Raw genomic sequence first — 20,501 nt, forward strand, 5'->3', positions numbered from 1 at the left:
CTACCTTTTGGGAAGGAAATTAACCAGTCTATAACTCCAGACATGCAGAAATGTGATTGACTCTCAACTACTCTATGAAATTGCCTTTTAAGCTGCTCAGTTCAAGGGCAATTAGGGATGTGCGAAAAATCCTGACCTTGGCAATGACACCAACATCCCATGAAAGAGTAAAAAAGAACCTCCCTATGAACTGTGACCATGATTTGCAGGAAGTTCTCCAGTTTCTTTTGTATGTTGTTCTGAATCTTCAGCTCACAGTCCAGCTCTAAGCATCTGCCTTGGTGCAAGTTTGGACAGAGGCAATCTCAGAGAGGCTATTCCATTAGGTAGTTAAAGAGACAATTAGGATTATTTGTTTGGAATTTCTGAAAGTGGTCAGTCTCTGGTAACCTCAAACTAACATCCCCTTTTGCTCTGTCTCCCTCATGAATTGTCCCATCCTGTCTCGCAACGCACTAAGCTTTCCAAACTGGAGACTCCGAGAATGCAAAGGAATCCACCACAAATTTCCTGACAAATCCGAAAATGATTGACAACTTGATTCCCCGGACCATCAAGCACAGGAAATCGGATGACCTCAGAGATTATGGACCTTTCTATTACGTTGCAGGCACAAATGGAACTGATCTGTACGTACCAGAGTAAAGTTTCATTGCGAGCGTGGTTTGACTTTATACCATTTTTAATGAATATTAGTTCATATATTTCAAACATTCAATATTTTCTTGAAAAGCTGTAAAATAATAATATATAATAAAGAGTTGGTGTCTTACAAACATACGAACCAAGAACAACAGTAGACCACCTGGCCCAATGAGCCTGTTCTACCAATCCACCAATAACTGATCTGATTTTAATCTCAACCTTGAGGAAAAGAATGTAGTTATTTGATTAGACACCTTACAATCATTTAAGTTTCTCTTCTGACTTCAACAATTTGAGATCATAGACTCTGCCCCATTTTCTTTATTTGTTTGTAATGGCAACTGTTGATAATGATTCAGCACTATTTTATTTTTGCCTCTTTTAGACATGTCCCACAGGGTGGTGGGGGCCTGGAATGCGTGGCCAGCGGAGGTGGTAGAGGCGGGCACAATAGTGTCATTTAAGATGAATCTAAACAGATGAATGAATGGGCAGGGAGCAAAGTGATACAAATCCTTAGAAAATAGGCCAATTATCTCTTCACCTCCAAGCCTCCCAGCCTCATTCCTGATGAAGGGCTTTTGCCTGAAACGCGATTTTCCTGCTCCTCAGATGCTGCCTGACCTACTGTGCTTTTCCAGCACCATACTTTTGACTCTAATCTCCAGCATCTGCAATACTCATTTTCGCTTAGAAAATAAGTGACAGGTTTAAATAGAGAATTGGATTGGCACAGGCTTGGAGGGCCACAGGGCCTTTTCCTGTGCTGTAATTTTCTTAATTCTTTGTTCTTTATTCTTTGATTGCTTTATTATCACAAGAAATAGAAGCTGTAGCATTCAACTGTTGAGACTGCTCTGCCATTTAATAAGATCTTTGCCTCAACTCCACTTTTCCACCTGCTCTCTATATCCCATTATTCACTGAGAGGCCAAATATTTAAATCCATCCCAGCCTTAAATGTATTCAATGATAATGCAGCCACAACCCTCTAGAATAGAGAATTAAAGTATTCACACAAAATTCCTCCTCATTCCCCATCCTAATTGATCAGTCCCTAATCCTCAGCCTGTATTTGAAATCTTCAATCAGCAAAAACAACCTCTCAACGTCTGCCCTATCCAGATCCTTCATAACATCTGTATGTTTCAATGAGTTTGCTTCTCATTTACCTAAACTCGAGAGAACATATGTCCAATTTACTCAAATTCTCATCTTGGACAACCCAGGGACGAATTGAGTGAACCTTTGCAGTTACCTCCTCCAATGCAAGTGTATCCTTTTGTAAATATTGAGACCAAAGTTGCACACAGTACTACTGATGTGGTCTCACCAAAGTGCTGTAAAACTTTACCAAGACGTTTTTTGGTTATTCTTACACACCAATCCCTTTGCAATAGTGGCCTACAGGTCATTGGCTTTACTGCTGAATTTCAGTGTTCCTTAAACAAACACAATCCCAGTCTCTTTCGACATCCACACTGAGAAGTTTCACATCACTTTTGTCATTAAATCTCACCCGATGCCACCCCATCTCAGACCTCCCCTTTTCCTCCCATTCTCGTTCACTGCCTTTGCACTTCCATAAACCCATTGCATCTCATTTTGCACTTCAGATGAAAGGTTATTGACCAGAAACATTTACGCTCTTTCACTTCCCACAGAGGCTGATCGTTTCTCCAGCATTTTCTCGTTATCTTTCAGACTTCCGGCATCTGCATTATTTCAGGTCAGCTATTTCTGCATTATCATCTCTTAATGTCTTTCTGTTGGCTCAGGCTACCTGTCCCATTTTTTGGTCATTTGAACCATTATAATTCTGTTGTATCTCAATAGGTTAATCCAATTTTCTTCTGCACAAAAATTGCACAATTTATCGCTAATAATGACAACAAAGTTTAAAATTAAATCTAAATCATACTTTGTGTTAAATGTCAAATGGTTGATCTTAGTGGGCTCAGCATAAATGTGGTTGATAAAGAGATTCACCTAACTCTCCTCTAACCTAATTTACTACATCCAGTGCTCTTCTCCACATTGGGGAGACCAAACATAAACTAAGGGAATGTTTCACCGAGCAAATAAGGCGGGCCCACAGGGGTCGACCTGACCTCCCAGTCACTGCCATTTTAACTCCCCTTCCCACTCCATCTCCGACATGACCATCCTTGGCCTCCTCCATTGAGAATCAAAAAGCAAATTGAAGGAACAGCACCTCATCTTCTGCTTGGGAAGCCTACGGCCCAGAGGACTCAACATTGAGTTCTCCAATTTCCAGTAACCTCCCATCCCCAATCTCCGACTCCCTTCGCAGCCCTTCCCCCTCCCTTCCATTCCTCTGACTGACTCTTCCTTCCAGCTACCAACCGGATTCATTCTTCCCATCGACCAACCAGCTCGTAACCTCTACCTGTGCTCACCTATCCCTACCTCAGCACCCCGCCCCTCTCCCAACCAGAACCCTCCCCCATTCCTCCTCCCTTTATCTGCAGCTCCCTTTACACCCACCCCCAGCCCTGAAGAAGGGTTACACCTGATGCTGCCTGGCTTGCTGTGTTCTTCCAGCCTCCTGCTTGTCTACCTTGGAATCCAGCATCTACAGTATTTATGACTCTAACCAAAAGATTTACTGGCACTTAAGTTGTGGTAAAGCACATGTGGGAGAATTGGGATTCAGAAATAATTGGGGGAACCTCAGGAAATCTATCCATCTGAAACTAGCAAAGGGGGTCTTTGGGCAAGTGGAGAGATTAGAGAACTTTGGGCAGTTCTTCTTCAAACAGAGATTGTAAAATGAAGATTTTCAGTAATTGAGAGTGCAGGTAAAAGGGAAATTGTTTCCTCTGTCAAGTGGGTCAACTAAGGGAGAAGTATCTGAAATGTTTGGCAAAATAAAGAATGAGGGCGAGGGGAGAAGTTAATTCACACTAAGTGCTTTTATGATCTGGTGCAAACTAACTGAAAGGTTAGTGTCATCATCTTTCATTTGAACTTTGAAATGTCAGTTGGCATTTCTTCAAAATGAACTAATTTTCACAGTCATTGTGTGGAAGCTGGAGTGTGGAATTCAAATGAATAGCTTTTTAAAAACACTTTCAGTATCGTCAGGCTATCTGATTCTATGCAAGAAAGATGCTGTGGTTTGATCTGTTTCAGCAGCTTTCCTCGAACAGAAACCCATTGGAGCCCACACTGTTTCTCTTTAATGCAGAATTGTCAACTACTGTGAAAAGAGGGGATGGAAACGAATCTTTGACAACAACAGAGGAGACTACATCTTTAAATGGTCGGAATTCAAAATGATTTCCAACTATCAGAATTTCCGTCCAGGTAAGAAGATAGCCTAGACCCTACCTTTCCCTCATTTTAAAGGCAAGTCCCAGGTGTTGTGTTCCAGATGTAATTCAATTGGTCAAACTATAGTGCAAAATGCACCTTATTCTTACACTATAGTTAAAATACAACAAAAGAAAAATTGAAACAATTTAACTCTGTTAGAAAACCTAACTGAATAATAGATTATTTAATTACTAAAGAGCAACTGTTCCAATATCGTAATATCCTTTAAACACATTTTGTAAAAGCAAATTTAATAAAATAGTTTGTCTCACATACAATTCTACAGTCCAAGAGGAAAACATCAACAGAAAACTCTGAGAGAGAGAGATGCAGGGAGAGATATACTGCAGCTTCCAAACCAAGCTTCATGATCCCAGCAACTGCTACTGAAAAAGTAAAGCTAAAAATGCTGGTTCAGGGCAGCTTGACCCACCCATTCAGGCTGCTTCTATTGTTCTGACTTTAGAGGAAAGTCCCAAGACCACACAAGCTGTTTATCTCATTGGCTTTAAAGTAGACTGGTCACCTCTATTTCAACCTTTTCTCATAAGAGAAGGACAAAAGACTCTTCTTAAAGGCATAGTGTTGTCACAGGGAGAAGGCTGAAACATGGGAGCTGTTGCAATTTGATTGCAGCATTAGTAGAATCTGATAGAAATGAATGATATACAGTGGTAATATTTTGATAGATTTGCCAAAGTTATCAAAGGCTGCACAGGTAAAAGGATAGTAACATTTGAGGTAAAGTGTTCCTAACAATTTGCCTTTTTGAGTTTTGAGAAGATTTATAGCTCATGTTGAAGTTATGGATGTGGGTTTGGTTGCTGAGCTGGAACATTCATTTCCAGACGTTTTGTCACCCTACTAGATTACACCTTCAATGGGCCTCCAGGCGAAGCACTGTTGGTGATTCATGCTTTCTATTTATATGTTTGGGTTTCTGATGTCATTCCATGTGGTGATGTCATTTCCTGTTCTTTTTCTAGATGGAGTCTAACTCAATATGTTTGTTGATAGAGTCCTGATTGGAATGCCATGTTTCTAGGAATTCTCGTGTATGTCTCTGTTTGGCTTGTCCAAAGGTGGATGTGTTGTCCCAGTCGAAGTGGTGTCCTTCCTTATCTGTATGGAAGGGTACTAGTGAGAGAGGGTCATGTCGTTTTGTGGCTAGTTGATGTTCATGTATCCTGGTAACTAGTTTTCTGCCTGTTTGTCCAATGTAGTGTTTGTTGCAGTTCTTGCACTGTATTTTGTAAATGACATTAGTTTTGCTTGTGATCTGTATAGTCTTTCAAGTTCATTAGCTGCTGTTTTAGTGTGTTGGTGGGTTTGTGGGCTACCATGATGCCAAGGGGTCTGAGTAGTCTGGCAGTCATTTCCAAGATGTCTTTGATGTTGGGGAGAGTGGATAGGGTTTCTGGATGTGTTTTGTCTGCTTGTTTGGGTTTGTTGCTGAGAAATCGGCGGACTATGTTCATTGGGTAGCCATTCTTTTTTGAATACAAGGTATAGGTGATTTTCCTTTACTCTGTGTAGTTCCTCTGTGCTGCAGCGTGTGTTGGCTCATTGAAATAATGTTCTGATGCAGCTTCTTTTTGGATGTTGGGATGATTGTTTCTGTAGTTCAATATTTGGTCCGTATGTGTTGTTTGCCTGTTTGTCTTGTGAGGGTGACTTGTGAGGGTATTAAAACTGAAACTGACTAAGTTTGCACATATGCAGATCCCAGCTTGGGGGACACTAATTAATAATGAGTAGGAATCTTGACTGGCTCATATTTAACCTTGACTCAGCACTAAACCCTTGTATTAAACCCAGAATGGTATCCATTTGGCTCACAATGAAACACATGTTAGACGACTTATAATGCTGATTGACTTTATTCCACCACACGTTATATGAAAGTGTACAGCATGAATAATCAACAGGGACAAAGTGTTCAAATCCATGTTCTCTGGACAACTTGTTGCTGTACCATTGTTAATGTGAGTGATTTATTTCATATTAAAGTGTTCAACAATAATATACACCAAAATAACAATAATATTACAGACCAACAAAGTAGTTTGAAGTTTGGAAGCTGAGAAACGGTCCAGAATTTGCTGAAGCAAGGTGCGTCCTGTTATTTAAACATGATTCTGCTCCTTCAGCCCAAAAATGCTTCACCCAAAAGTGTTACTGAAAGTGTGTGAGGTGGAAACAGTTTAGCAAGAGTGATAAGGCATCTGGAACCTTGGTAAGTAATAGGACCAATAGCCTATCTTCCTTCTCCAAAGAGATACAAGAATTAAGAAACAAACAGAAGAAGAACTGAGGAGGAAGAATGGTAAACTAAAGTTTGTGTGTGCAACGTCAAATCAGGTACAGGAAGAAACAGAGGGATTGAAGGATCAGGGTGGGACAGATGACAACATATTGAATGGCCTGGACAGAGTTGCAAAGGATGTTGGGTAGATGTTTCCATTGGTAGGAGAGACTAGGACTCGAGTGTATGGCCTTAGAGTAAAGGGAAGATCTTTTAGCACGGAGATAAGGAGGAACTTCTTCAGCCAGAGAATTGGGAATCTATGGAATTCATTGCCACAGAAGGCTGTGGAGGTCGGGTGATTGATTATATTTAAGACTGAGATAGATTCCTGATTGTCAAGGGGATCAAGGGTTACGGGGAGGAAGTGGGAGATTGGGGTTGAGAAACTTATCAGCCATGATTGAATATCAGAGCAGATTAAATGGACTGAATAGCCTAATTTCTGCTCCTATCTCTTATGGTTTTATGTTCCTAACATGCTGTTGTAGCAAAAAGGCATGAGCAACATGAAGCTGGCTGTTTCATGCTGTTACATGATGTAGCAACATGGGTGTTCTTGATTGGTTTCCATGTAACATATTTGTCTTTTTGGTCTCTATCATTCTGACAGGACGGCAAATATTAAACCAGATCCCAAACACCAGGATTCTGACTACAAAGGCTGGCCTTTGCAGTTCTCTCAAGGAATATGAACGAATAGCAATTAAGTATTCAAAAGACGTATATTCACAGTAAGTCTTCTGGTCTAAATGTCTATGCGCTGGTCAATACTTCCAAGACTTGCGTCAATTGGAAATACTTCAGAATGCCAATTGGAATTACTTCAGGAATTTAGATAAGTAATTGGATATTGGGTTTTATCCATTGTATCTCAGTGAATCTAAGAGAGAAATGAACGTCAGTGATAATTAGCAGCTCAACACTTTGGACGGTATTTTATCCAGGTGAAGGAGTGCCTGCCTGAATCAGCATGGAGGGTTAGAGGCTAGCAATATACCAAACGGAGGCCTAGGATCAGATAGGAACCCAGGTCAGAAATGAAAGAGAGCAGAACGGGGTTCCGTGATAGTAAGAGAATCAAGGATAACCCAGGGAAAGCAGGACAATGGGATGGAGAAACATATTGGGCTGGAAGAACACAGTAAGCCAAGCTAGTCCTGAAGAAGGGTTATAGCCAAAACGTTGACGACTTCACCTCCTGACACTGCCTGGCTTGCTGTGTTCTTCCAGCCTTCTGGTTGTTTACTTTGGATTCCAGCATTTGCACTTTTTTTGCCTCCCTCTTGAGAAACATATCAGCCATATTCGAATGGTGGAGCAGACTTGATGGGCAGAATGGCCTAATTCTGCTCCTATATCTTGCAGTCTTATGGGAGAAAGGCTGAGGACGTCAGCAGCAAGAGTGTGGATTAACTTTCAGTGATGCCTGCCATTCCTTCCATGTGCCAGGTCCTAGATCAGGCAGCCAGTGCCAGACACTGAGACATTCCACACCCCCTGACAGAATTTGCTTTCTGGGGTCCGTACATGGTGTCAGTCCCACCAACCACTAGTACCATCATGGCAGTGGGATGAAGCCCTTAAGTGACATATGAGCTAATATTTTAGCTTGAACTACAAATCTCCAGTGAATCTTGCTCTATACATGTGAGGGCCACAGGATAGGATTTTGCCATAGCCTCTAATCCTGACATTGTATCAGAGTCTGTGCTTCATGTCTGTTCTCTCTCTTGATTACCATGAAATTACCATGAAACTCCTAAGTGCAAGCAGTCCAAATGGAAAATACATGCAATCCAGAGGCAGGAGAAGGTTTTCATTAGTGAAACCTGTTGCCAGCTGGTATCAGTTGGCTACAAAACAGCATCTTGATCAAAAGCTGAGAAACTCAGGACCACAGCCAAAGCATTCCTGTCCAACCCCAATGTGGGAACAAGAGACTTGAAAGCATGACGGTGTTTTGTGAAGTTAAATTTTACTTGTAAATATTTAGCATCATGCCACTTAGTTGTGCACGGTGGCTCAGTGGTTAGTGCTGCTGCCTCACAGCACCAGGGACCCAAATTCGATTCCAGCCTCAGGCAACTGTCTGTGTGGAGTTTGCACATTCTCCCCTGTGTGGGTTTCCTCCAGATGTTCCAGTTTCCTCCCACAGTCCAAACATGTACAGGTTAGGTGGATTGGCCATGCCAAATTGCCTGCAGCATCCAGGGAGGTGCACTATAGGTTGGGAAATGCAGGGATAGGGTGGATCTGGGCGGAATGTTCTTTGGAGGGTTAATGTGGACTTAATGGGCCAAACAGCCTGCTTTCACACTAGGGATTCTATGTATACATCATTATTTGTTGAAATTAGCTTTGTCAGAGAGCTACAGGTACAGGCACACCTTATGGCTGATTTGCATTGATAGTTGCAAAGAAATTAGGGAGTTTTTGTTTATTGCAGAAACAACAATGTTTTGGTCATTTTTCTTTATTCTTTCTTGAATGTTCAAATTAGAATTCAGTATTGATGTAGTGTCCATTTCAGCGGAGGTAAAAAACAAGCAAGGTAATGAAACCATTGGTAAAAGTAATGTATAGATCCCCAAACGAAGCCACGCTGAAAGAAATGCTATAAATCAACAAATAATAAGAATATATGAAAGGAATAGAGCAATAATTTAATATTCATGTTGATTGTTTGAATCAAATTGGAAAGGTTAGCTATGACAACAAATTCATAGAGTGCATTAAGAATAGTTGTCATGGAGCTAACCAGGGAGCAGGCTATCTAGGATCTGCTAATGGGTAATGAAACAGATTTAATAAATTATGTCCAAGTAAAAGATTCCTTAGGAAATAGTGATCGAAACATGACAGAATTTAATATACAGATTGCGAGTGAGAACCTTCGCTCAAGTACATTAATTTCATTTTCTAAGTTAAATATAAAATGGAGTGAGGTTAGAGTTAGCTAAAATGAACTGGGTAGATAGATTAGCAGGAAAGACAGTAAGTGAACAGTAGCAGACATTTAAAAAGATCATTCATGACTCCCAGCAAAAATATATCCTAGTAATAAGGAAAGATTCTGAGAGGGATAAGCCAACTATGACTAACCAAGGAACTGAAGGAGTGTATAGAGTTGAAAGGAAAGGCATAGAAAGAGTCAAAAAAGTCAGCTGAAGACTGGATAAATTTGGATTTCAGTGAAAGAGGATTAAAAGAAAGGCTGGTCATGGGATTAATCAACTCCAGTCTCCCCGCTACTCTTGACACACTCAATTTGCCTATCGGACCAACAGATCCACATCAGATGCCATATATCACTTGCCCTTCACTCCTCCCAAGAATATCTTGACACCAAGAACAGCTACGTAAGATTCCTACTCATTGACCACAGTTCAACCTTCAACACTATTATCCCCTCAAGACTGATTACTAAACTTAGTGATCTCGGACTAAGCCCCACTCTCGGCAACTGGATCCTCAATTTCCTGACCCACAGGCCACAATAGGTGAAGACTGGGGACAATATATCATCGTCACTAACGCTCAACACTGGAGCCCCCCCGGGGTGTATACTCAGCCCCATACTGTGCTCACTGTATACCCATGACTGCGTCGCCAAATACCAGACTAACGCCATTCATAAGTTCGCTGATGACACCACCATAGTCGGTCGAATCTCAGATGGCAACAAAACAGACTACAGACGGGAGGTGGAAGACCTGGAAAAATAGTGCACTGAGAACAACCTAGTACTCAATGCTGGCAAAACTAAGGAACTCATTATTGACTTTCAACGGGATGTTACTCATGCCCCCTAACACATTAACAGCGCAGAGGTGGAACGAGTGGAGAGTATCAAGCTCCTGGGAGTGGTCATCCTCAACAAGCTTTCTTGGACTCTTCATGTGGACGTACTGGTTACAAAGGCCCAACAACGTCCTTCTTCCTCAGGTAGCTGAGGAAATTTGACATGATGGTGAATACTCTTGCAAATTTATAGGTACGCCATCAAGAGCATTCTGTCTGGATGTATCACCACCTGGTATGGCAACTGTACCATTCAAGATTGGAGACAGTTACAGAGAGTGGTGAACCCGGCCCAGACAATCACAAAGGCCAACTTCCCATCTGGAGAATCCATCTACCAGGCCCGCTGTCATGGAAAGGCCGCCAGCATTCTCAAAGATCCATCCCACCCTGACAATGTTTTTCTACAACCTCAACCATCAGGGAGAAGGTAAAGAAACCTGAGCACACACACCAGCCGGTTTCGTAACAGTTTCTACCCTACTGTTGTTAGAATACAGAATGGATTCCCAAACTCTTAACATTCGCCTGTACCTGTGTTTTTGTTTTTGCTGCTGTTTACCTATTATTTACTTATCTATGCTACTTAACTCTGTGATCTGCCTGTATTGTTCATAAGACAAAGCTTTTCACTGTCCCTCGGTATACATGACAATAAGTTCAGTCCAGTCCAATATTAAAGACAGAGAAAAAAAGTTACAAAGGCAAACTAGTGAGAAATCTAAAACCAACAATAAGAGTTTCTTTAAATACATAAAAAGGAAGGGACAAGTCAAAGTGGTCATAGAATCCACACAGTGTGGAAGCAGGCCATTTGACCCATCGGGTTCACACTGACCCTCCATAGAGCAGCCCACCCAGACCCACTCCATCCTTGGAAATAGTGGATGTTATGGTTATAATTTTTAATAATTGTTTGATTCTGGAGAAATATCAGATGGTTGGAAAACCATTAATGGGACACCCCTATTAACAAAGGGATGGAGGCAAAAAGCAAGTAGCTAAATTACTAATTTGGTTAATTGATCTAATTGGAAAAGTATTGGAATCAATTATTGAGGAAGTAATAGCAGAACATTTGGAAAATCATAATTTATTCAAGCAGAGTCAGCATGGCTTCATAAAAGGGAAATTGTGTCTAACTAATTTATTAGAGCTTTTCAAAGAAATCTCAACCAGAGTGAAGAGGGGGGATCCAGTAGATGTGTTATATTTGAACTTCCAGAAGGCATCAACAAGTTCTCTCTCAAAAGTTTAAGTTATAAGGTAAGAGCCCACAGTGTTGAAGGTAGTATATTGGCATGGATGGAGAATTGGCTCACAGCAGTAATCAGCGAGTGGGGATATGGGTTTCTTTCTCAGGTTGGCAATCTGTTACCAATGGGGCTCCACAGGGATCAGTGCGGGGACCACAACTGTTTACAGTATATATTAATAACTTGCAGCAAGGAAGTAAATGTAGTGTAGCCACATTTACATTGACATAGAAATAGTTAAATAGGCAAGTTGTGAGAGGAATGGAAATAGTTTATCGAGAGAACTACCAGATTAAGTCAGTGGGGAAAAATGTTGGCAAATCGAAATTAATATGGGAAAATGTGAAGTTGTTCATTTTGGAAAGGAGAACAAAAAATGGATTATTTAAATGGAGAAAAACTGCAGAAATCTGTTGGGAATTGGGTGATTGTGCATGGAGTAGAGAAAGCTAGCACACAGGTGCAACACATAATTGGGAATGCTAATGGAAATTTGGCCCTTATTTCAAGGGGCTTGGAGTATAAGGGTAGGGAAGTCTTGCTGCAACTGTACAAGGTGCTGGGGAGACACATCTGGACTGCTGTGAGCAGTTTTAGTCCCCTTATTAAAGGAAAGATATCATTTCATTGGAGGCAGTTTAAGGGAAGGCTCACTAAGATAATTCCTGGTATGGAGGGATTGTCTTATGAGTAGAGTAAACAGATTGGGACTGTACGCAGAAGAATGAGAGGTGATCTAAAAAAAATAGAATTCTTAAGGGGCTTGAGAGGGTAAATGCTGAGAGGATGTTTCCCCTGAAGGGCAAGTTTAAGAACCAGACGGCATTTTCTCAGTATAAAGAGGCACTAATTTAAGACTGAAATGAGGAGGAATTTCTTCTCTCAGACAGTTGTGAATCTTTAGAACTTCTTGCCATAGACAACTGTAGGAGCTGAGTCCTTGTGTACACTTAAGGCTGAGGAAGATTCTTGATCAGTCAGGAAATGAATGACGAAGCAGACTTTAATGGCCAAGTGCCCTAATCCTATTCCTATTTTTTATGGTATTATTGGACTTTCATTCCAATGCACTTGCAAGCTCAGCTGGCTCTCTCCTCCTGCTATTGAAAAAGAGATTATCCCAAACCACTTCCAGTGGGGACAATTGAATTGCTCAAATCATTGTCATGATTGCCATCTAACAAGCTGACATTGACACATACTTGTCAAGTACTGACACCAGCCTATAGATTTACTTAGATTTTCTTCCTCTGGTTCTGTGTGGGATGATAGGAGGCAAGAATCCATCACTACACCCAATCCATTTCAATCTCTTTTGCCCCAGCCTAGGTGACATCCCATCCTTGAAGGTCCTTCATAGACGTATTTTAATAGATTTTCTTTGGTTTACTGTGTCTTCCTAATTGGTGGTGTTCATTCCAAAGCTGCTCTGGTGGGGCCTACATTGAGAGTGCAAAATATGTGTTTCATAAAGTCATTGATGATTACAACACAGAAGATGGTCATTCAGCCAACAAAGATCAGACTGCATCGTTTCCATTTTCCACTACTTGGCTCATCACCCTGGAAGATATTGCAATGCAAGCGTTTATCTAAGTATTGCATACATGTTACATGCGCTTTCTCACTCAACTACCCTTTCAGATAATGAGTTCCAGACCCCCACTTATCTCAGGATAAAAAAAACCTTCTCAACTCTCCTTCTATTTCATACTTTAAGTCTATGCTTAAAGTATTGACCCTTGTACTATTGGAAAAAACTGCTTTCCTAGGTTGGCACAGTGGCTCAGTGGTTAGCGCTGCTGCCTCACAGTGCCAGGGACCTGGGTTTGATTTCAGCCTCGGGCAACTGTCTGTGTGGAGTTTGCACATTCTCCCCATTTCTGCATGGGTTTCCTCCCACACTCCAAAGATGTGCAGGTTAGGTGAGTTGACCATGCTAAATTGCCTGTAATGTCCAGGGATGTGTAAGTTAGGTGCATTAGTCAGGGGTAAATGTAGAGTAATGGGGAATGAATTTGGGTAAAATACTCTTTGGAGGGTCGGTGTGGTCTTGTTTCCACACTGTAGGGATTCTATGATTCCTATGCATCATATCTGTTCCCCTCACAATTAAATTAGATTCCCTACAGTGTAGAAACAGGCCCTTTGGTCCAACTAGTCCGCACCGACCCTCCGAAGAGTAACCCACCCAGACCCATTTCCCTCTGACTAATGTGCCTAACACTATGGGACCCCACCACCAAGGATATATTTCCCTCCCCTCCCCTATCAGCATTCCGTAAAGACCACTCCCTCCGTGACTCCCTCGTCAGATCCACACCCCCCACCAACCCAACCTCCACTCCCGGCACCTTCCCCTGCAACCGCAGGAGGTGCAAGACTTGCGCCCACACCTCCACCCTCACCTCCCTCCAAGGCCCCAAAGGAAACTTCCATATCCGCCACAGATTCACCTGCACCTCCACACATATCATCTATTGCATCCTCTGCACCCGATGTGGCCTCCTCTATATTGGGGAGACAGGCCGCCTACTTGCGGAGCGTTTCAGAGAACACCTCTGGGACACCCGGACCAACCAACCCAACCACCCTGCAGCTCAACATTTCAATTCCCCCTCCCACTCCACCAAGGATATGCAGGTCTTTGGACTCCTCCATCGTCAGACCACAACAAAACGACGGTTGGAGGAAGAACGCCTCATCTTCCGGCTAGGAACCCTCCAACCACAAGGGATGAACTCGGATTTCACCAGTTTCCTCATTTCCCCTCCCCCCACCCTGTCTCAGTCAAATCCATCAAATTCAGCACCGCCTTCCTAACCTGAGATCTTCTTCCCGACCTCTCCGCCCCCACCCCAGTCTGACCTATCACCCTCACCTTGACCTCTTTCCACCTATCACATTTCCGACGCCCCTCCCCCAAGTCCCTCCTCCCTACCTTTTATCTTAGCCTGCTGGACAAACTTTCCCCATTCCTGAAGAAGGGCTTATGCCCGAAACGTCGATTCTCCTGTTCCCTGGATGCTGCCTGACCTGCTGCGCTTTTCCAGCAATACATTTCCAGCAATTTAGCATGGCCAATTCACCTGGCCTGCACATCTTTTGGACTGTGGGAGGAAACCAGAGCACCCAGAGTAAACCCACGCAGACACGGAGAGAATGTGCAAACTCCACACAGACAGTTGCCCGAGGCTGGACTTGAACCTGGAACCGTGAGGCAGCAGTGCTGACCACTGAGCCACCATGCCGCCCCTTGAATACACCTTTATCAAGCCCCTCACAAGCTTCACTGCTCCAAGGTAAACACCCCCACCTACCGAACCTTTCCTTATAGCTCAGACCCTTTAGCTTGGGACGTATCCTGGTAGACCTCCTCTGTGCTCCCTCTGTCTTGCCAGTCTCAATTGTCTCACAGTCACATGCTCTGCAGGCCTCCATAATTGGTCTTGTGTCAGAGTCCTTCATTGGCGGTGTTTTACTCCGTGTGATGCTAAGAAACCTATGGGGCTAATGCCAGTGATAGATGGCACCATTGCTTTTTTTTCTTGCATGTTTCATTGGCACAGATTGTGGTTGGTACTGCAGTGGACAAGTGGAGTCTCAGCCTGATGGCCAAGTTGATGGTATTGAAGTCATGGAAAGGCTGATGCTGATTTACTAATTCTTGAGTGGTAATTGATCTCTGTATCTCCTTAAAGGAGATTTCTACCATTTGGCCCCTTTTATTTTAACCTTGATTAACTGCTCCCGCTTACCCTCCCACACCCACACAAAGGACACCAACCTTCTTCCATCTTCATTCCTCCATGCCCTTCGAAACTCGCTCTTCCGTGTCTGCTTGCCCCTGACCACACTTCACACCCACACAATCTCATTACTGACTAACCCTTGCCAACCTTCAGCCTTCATGTGTGTTACTATTCTCTTGCTCTCCTCCCTTGCACCATTGGGTCAAACAAGGAACTCCGCTGTTGCACAAAGACGATGGGTGCACCTCATTTCTAAATGTTTGTGAACTGGGTGCCATGAGATTCCCATGTTCCACTGACCTCACACTCATTCGCTAGTTCCTGCTGATGCGTATTGATGGAATGCAGACATATTACAAACCCATCACAGGACAATGTGTGAAGCAATATGTCACAAATGGACTGCTGACTTTATCTCTGCATCTCAATTTTGGGAAATGGTAATCTCACGTTCCATGTAAGTCAGCAAACCGTGTAGGGTACTCAAAAACACACACGCACACACAATGCAACATATAGTTCTTGCCCCTTCCCCATCTCATCTCACACCATCATTTGCTAAGAACTAGAATAATATCATGTCAACAATAAGTCACCAACATGAACAAGTCGTATTTGTATGGCCAACAAAAGTCCAATTAACTGATCCCTATATTTTGTGCCAAATTTGATGGCCTCTATGGATGTGTAGTCCAAAGCCAGTTGCAGTAAGAAGTGTTATATGTGATATCAAACCTAGTTTACAACTACTACTTTGTGAGCACGGAATAGCTCTAATTTTTCATTACACCATCCAACTGTCATTTAGGTTCTAATGAGTTTTTACTAGTTGCTTGTCTGCATTCTGTGACTTCCTCTCTTTCTTGTTTTATGCAGCAAGTCCATAAGACTGGATGACTTTTTCCCTCAGTCATTCCGCATTGATCAGCAAAGTGATCGCCAAGCCTTTTTTGATGCTTTCAGAGGTAATGTCTTTCTTTCTCTCCAATTTTGCTTTCCCTTCTTTTCCTCCACGTTTGGAGTTGCCTAATGAACTTATGTTCCAGTTTGAACATCGCACAATCTATTTGGTACAGTCCTATTTAATAAGGTTTGAAGAGATATCATTTGTTTTTATGCTGTTCTTTTCAAATGTGTACGTGTGTGTGTGTGTGTGTGTGTGTGTCAATTTCAATTAAATTTAACGTGTGTACAACATACTATGTTCCACTTCTTACAGACCAGAGACACAGCAGCTGCATTTTCCTGACTGTAGTTGGTGGATGTGATCTGACAGTTTAAGTCTCCCTGTCTTGCTTTTCTTGGTGTAGGTGTGACTGGACACTGACAGGTCCACAGGTAGCTCCCCTGCAGACCCATTCTGGGACTGGTGAAGTGTTGTCCCCCATATTTCCAGCTTCGTATCACTTTGCAATCTTTCCTCCTGTACAAGAGGGGCTGACCCTGTCTTTGAGTTTCCCCAGCGAAGGAAAACATCTTTCACATTGACCCAGTCAAGTTGTGAATTCTGTAGGCTTCATGTAAATCATCTCCCATTCCTCTAAACTCCACAGGATATAAGGCCAGAGTACTGAAACTCATCTTTTGGGGTGGTTCTACCATTTCCAGGAATAGGTCTAGTGAATATTCGTTGCTTTCCCTTGCTGACAAGGATGCCTTTTTCAAACAAGAAGCCCAAATCTGTACACAATATTCCATCTGTAATCCCACTAATTCCCTTTTCACTCATCAGATTCTTTCATTCTTGTTCTCCACGGCTTTGTAACTATGCATACAATTCCCAATTGCTTGCTATTCCTGCTTGTTTTAATCTTCTGGGACTCTTGCACAACCAGGTTCCTCAGAATGTAAGTATCTTTCAGACCCAAAAGAAAATGTGGGCGGCATGGTGGCACAGTGGTTAGCACTGCTGCCTCGCAGCGCCAGAGACCCAGGTTCAATTCCCGACTCAGGCGACTGACTGTGTGGAGTTTGCACGTTCTCCCCGTGTCTGCGTGGGTTTCCTCCGGGTGCTCCGGTTTCCTCCCACAGTCCAAAGATGTGCAGGTTAGGTGAATTGGCCATACTAAATTGCCCGTAGTGTTAGGTAAGGGGTAAATGTAGGGGTATGGGTGGGTTTCGCTTCGGCGGGTCGGTGTGGACTTGTTGGGCCGAAGGGCCTGTTTCCACACTGTAATCTAATCTAAAATCTAATCTAAAATTGACTTGTAAAAATTTTCCTACTAATGTGGATGTCTTTGCTCCATGACTTTTAACACACAGTGCCAACCCATTGCCTTAATTATTGATGTCAATTGTGAACAAGCCAATCATATGGATTAACCAGGAAACCCTGTTGTTGTGTCACCATAGTCTTACCAGACCATAGGGCTGCTCGTTCATTAGAGAGAAGCGACTGGGGATGATTTAACCTGAGGGCCACCAGACCTCAGGCAAGGGAAGAAGTTGAGAAGGAGAATTCTTCATGGTAACCTCAAACCGGTGATGGGAACTGAACCTACACTGTTGGCTTTACACTGCTCTGTAAACCAACAATCCAGCTAACTGAGCTAAACCAACTCCTAACTGGGAAACCCATTGCCTCCTGAAGAGCAGGCATGCAGTGTTAAGGTCTGACCATGACATGAAATCCAGATAAGACCACCATAATTCCATTAGAGATGCCAAGAGGCAATACTGGACTAAGTTAGAGATCCAAACTAGCCACACAGACACTCACTGTCTGTGGCAAGGCCTACACGATATAAAATGAAGCAGAACAAATTATAGGACAGAAATACATCCCTCCCTGAGACACTCAATCCAGTTTATGGTCAGTTTGAACAGAAGATCAGTGATACAATGTCACCTGCCCCGACAGCCTCAGATGCATCTGTTTCCTCAGTCACTGCCACAGACGTCAGATCAGCCTTCTTCAGAGTGAACCCATGGGAACCACTGGCCCAGATGGAGACCCCAGCCGTGTACTCAGACCCTGTGTGGACCAGCTGGTGGGAGTATTTCCTCACACCTTTAACCTGTCCTTGCTACAGTCTGAAGTCCTGACTTGCTTCAAAAAGTCGGATTAACCAGGAAACCCTATTGTTGTGTCAATGTTGTGTCAAGTTTCCATCCAGTGACTCCATTTACACTTCTCAATGCAAAAGAAAACGCATGCAGTGTACCTCAATGACTATCACTCCACGACGCTGACTTCTATAATTATGAAGAGCTTTGAGAGGTTAGTCATGGCTCATATCAACTCTAGCCTCCCAACCTTGATTCCTTGCAATTAGCCTACTAGTACATCAGGTCCCCAGCAGATATCACCTCCCTAGCCCTACACGCATCCCTGGAACATTGGATTAGTAAGGATACCTACATCAGGCTTCTACTTACTGACTACAGCTCTGCCTTCAGCACTAATATCACAACCACACTCATATCCAAAGTCTCGGCTTCCTCTCCACCCTCTGCAACTGGATCCTCGACTTCATGGCACACAGACCACAGTTAATGAAGATAGGTAACAGCACCTCCTCCACAACAACTCTCAACACTGGTGCCTGCAAGGATAGATACTCAGCCCCTTACTGTACTCCCTGCACACTCATAACTATGTGGCTAAATTTCATCTACAAGTTCACTGATGACACCACCATTGTAGGCCGGATATCGAACAGTGAGAAGATTACAGGAAAGAGATAGGGTGCTGGTGGTGTGGTGTAACGATAATAATCTCTCCCTCAACGTCAGCAAAACTAAAGAACTGATCATTGACTTCAGGAAGCAAGGAGGAGGGCACGCCCCTGTCTACATCAATGGAGCTGAGGTGGAGATGGTCAAGAACTTCACATTCCCAGGAGTGACAATTGCCAACAATCTGTCCTGGACCACCCATGTTGATGTGATGGTCAGGAAGGAGGATAAGGAATTTTGTTATGTCCATAAGGACTCTCACCAACTTTTACAGATGCACCACAGAAAACATTCTATCTGGGTGCATTATGGCTTGGTACAGCAACTGCTCTGCCCAGGACTGTAAGAAAACACAGAGTTGTGAACACAGCTCAGTCCATTACACGAGCCAAGTTTCCATCCAGTGACTCCATTTACACTTCTCACTGACTCAGAGAGGTGGCTAACATCATCAAAGATCCTTCCCAGCCAATCATAAACTCTTTGAACACTTCTGTCAGGCAGAAGATACAAAAGCTTAAACACATGTACCAACATGTTCAAGAAAAGTTTCTTCCCTACTATTATTAGACTTCTGAATAGACCTCTCAAATTTCAAATCTAATCTTGTTCTTGCTTCTTGTGCACCTTCTTTGCAACTATAACTTTGGATTTCTCGCCCTGTTCAATCACCCTATGAGCTTGGTATGGAATGATCTGCCTGTACTGCTCACAAAACAAAAGTTTACCGAGGGACTGTTATGAAGTTGTGGGTGTAGTGCACCTTTAAGAGAGTTGAAAAGCTAGAAAGGACCTAGAGAAGCACAGAGAGTCTGGAACAAGGAACAATGTAACATTTGGTTGAAACTGCTAGAGTAACTAGGTTTCCATGAGACAAATACAAATTAAAAGTCAGCCAATCAGTTTAAATTACACATCAAAAGCATAGACTGGAAAAACACAGCGGTCAGGCAGCATCCGAGGAGCAGGAGAGTCAACATTTCGGGCACAAGCCCTTCATCAGGAATCTTGATTTCCATTCCTGATGAAGGGCATATGCTCAAAATGTCAATTCTCCTGCTCCCTGGATGCTGCCAGACCTTCTGTGCTTTTCCAGCACCATACTCTCGACTCTGACCTTCAGCATCTGCAGTCCTCACTTTCTCCTAGTTTAAATTATGTGCCAAGATACCAAACTCCAATCAAGTTTGAATTTAGTATTTTGATAGTATTAAAACCGATGAAATGATCCGATGTTTTGGGGTATAAATATCAAACGTTTTGAACAGTTAGCCAGAGCAACAACAACAAGAGAGTCTGCTTGCAGAAGCATCTGCTCTCTTAAAGGTTCCTTTATTTATCAAAGACCTGGGAAGCAGAATCCCGAAGAAGAAGAAAAGAAGACAGAGGAAAATCTACAGAAGGCACTCAGCAAAGCTGACTGGTTTTGAAACGTGATTGTATTTTTTTGGGATTCGTGATCAGGATTTTTTTTATCGGACCAGTATTGTAGAGGGGAAGGTAAAAGATAGGTTTAGAGAAAGGAGTCATAAATAGTTGTTAGTTAATTATTTGCCGTTAGACTTAAAAAAATGTTGTTAATTTTTACTTTAAATAGTGAATTTTGCCTCTCGAATTTTAACAGATTACAGCACGGGGTGAATCTTTTCTGTGTTGTTGGGTTAAATTAACAGAAGGGTTTACCCAGTGTCGTAACAGTACACATGACAATAATTAATCAAA

The 20,501-nt window shown here is 42.7% G+C and overlaps 1 protein-coding gene across 1 annotated transcript in view; it reads left to right on the plus strand.

The window, feature by feature from the left end:
• Nucleotides 1-525: 525 nt before the first annotated feature.
• LOC122540115 (protein polyglycylase TTLL10-like) overlaps nt 526-20,501 on the plus strand; it is a 43,017-nt gene continuing 23,041 nt past the window's right edge. Inside the window, exons 1-4 of the mRNA XM_043675424.2 lie at nt 526-629; nt 3,857-3,975; nt 6,903-7,023; nt 15,978-16,066. Of these exons, the coding sequence (XP_043531359.2) occupies nt 526-629; nt 3,857-3,975; nt 6,903-7,023; nt 15,978-16,066 (433 nt within the window). The remainder of the gene's footprint in view (nt 630-3,856; nt 3,976-6,902; nt 7,024-15,977; nt 16,067-20,501) is intronic.

The sequence above is a fragment of the Chiloscyllium plagiosum genome, unplaced genomic scaffold (assembly GCF_037043375.1).
Source record: "Chiloscyllium plagiosum isolate Xiang-an unplaced genomic scaffold, Cpla_swu_hap1 HiC_scaffold_37, whole genome shotgun sequence".
Taxonomy (NCBI): domain Eukaryota; kingdom Metazoa; phylum Chordata; class Chondrichthyes; order Orectolobiformes; family Hemiscylliidae; genus Chiloscyllium; species Chiloscyllium plagiosum.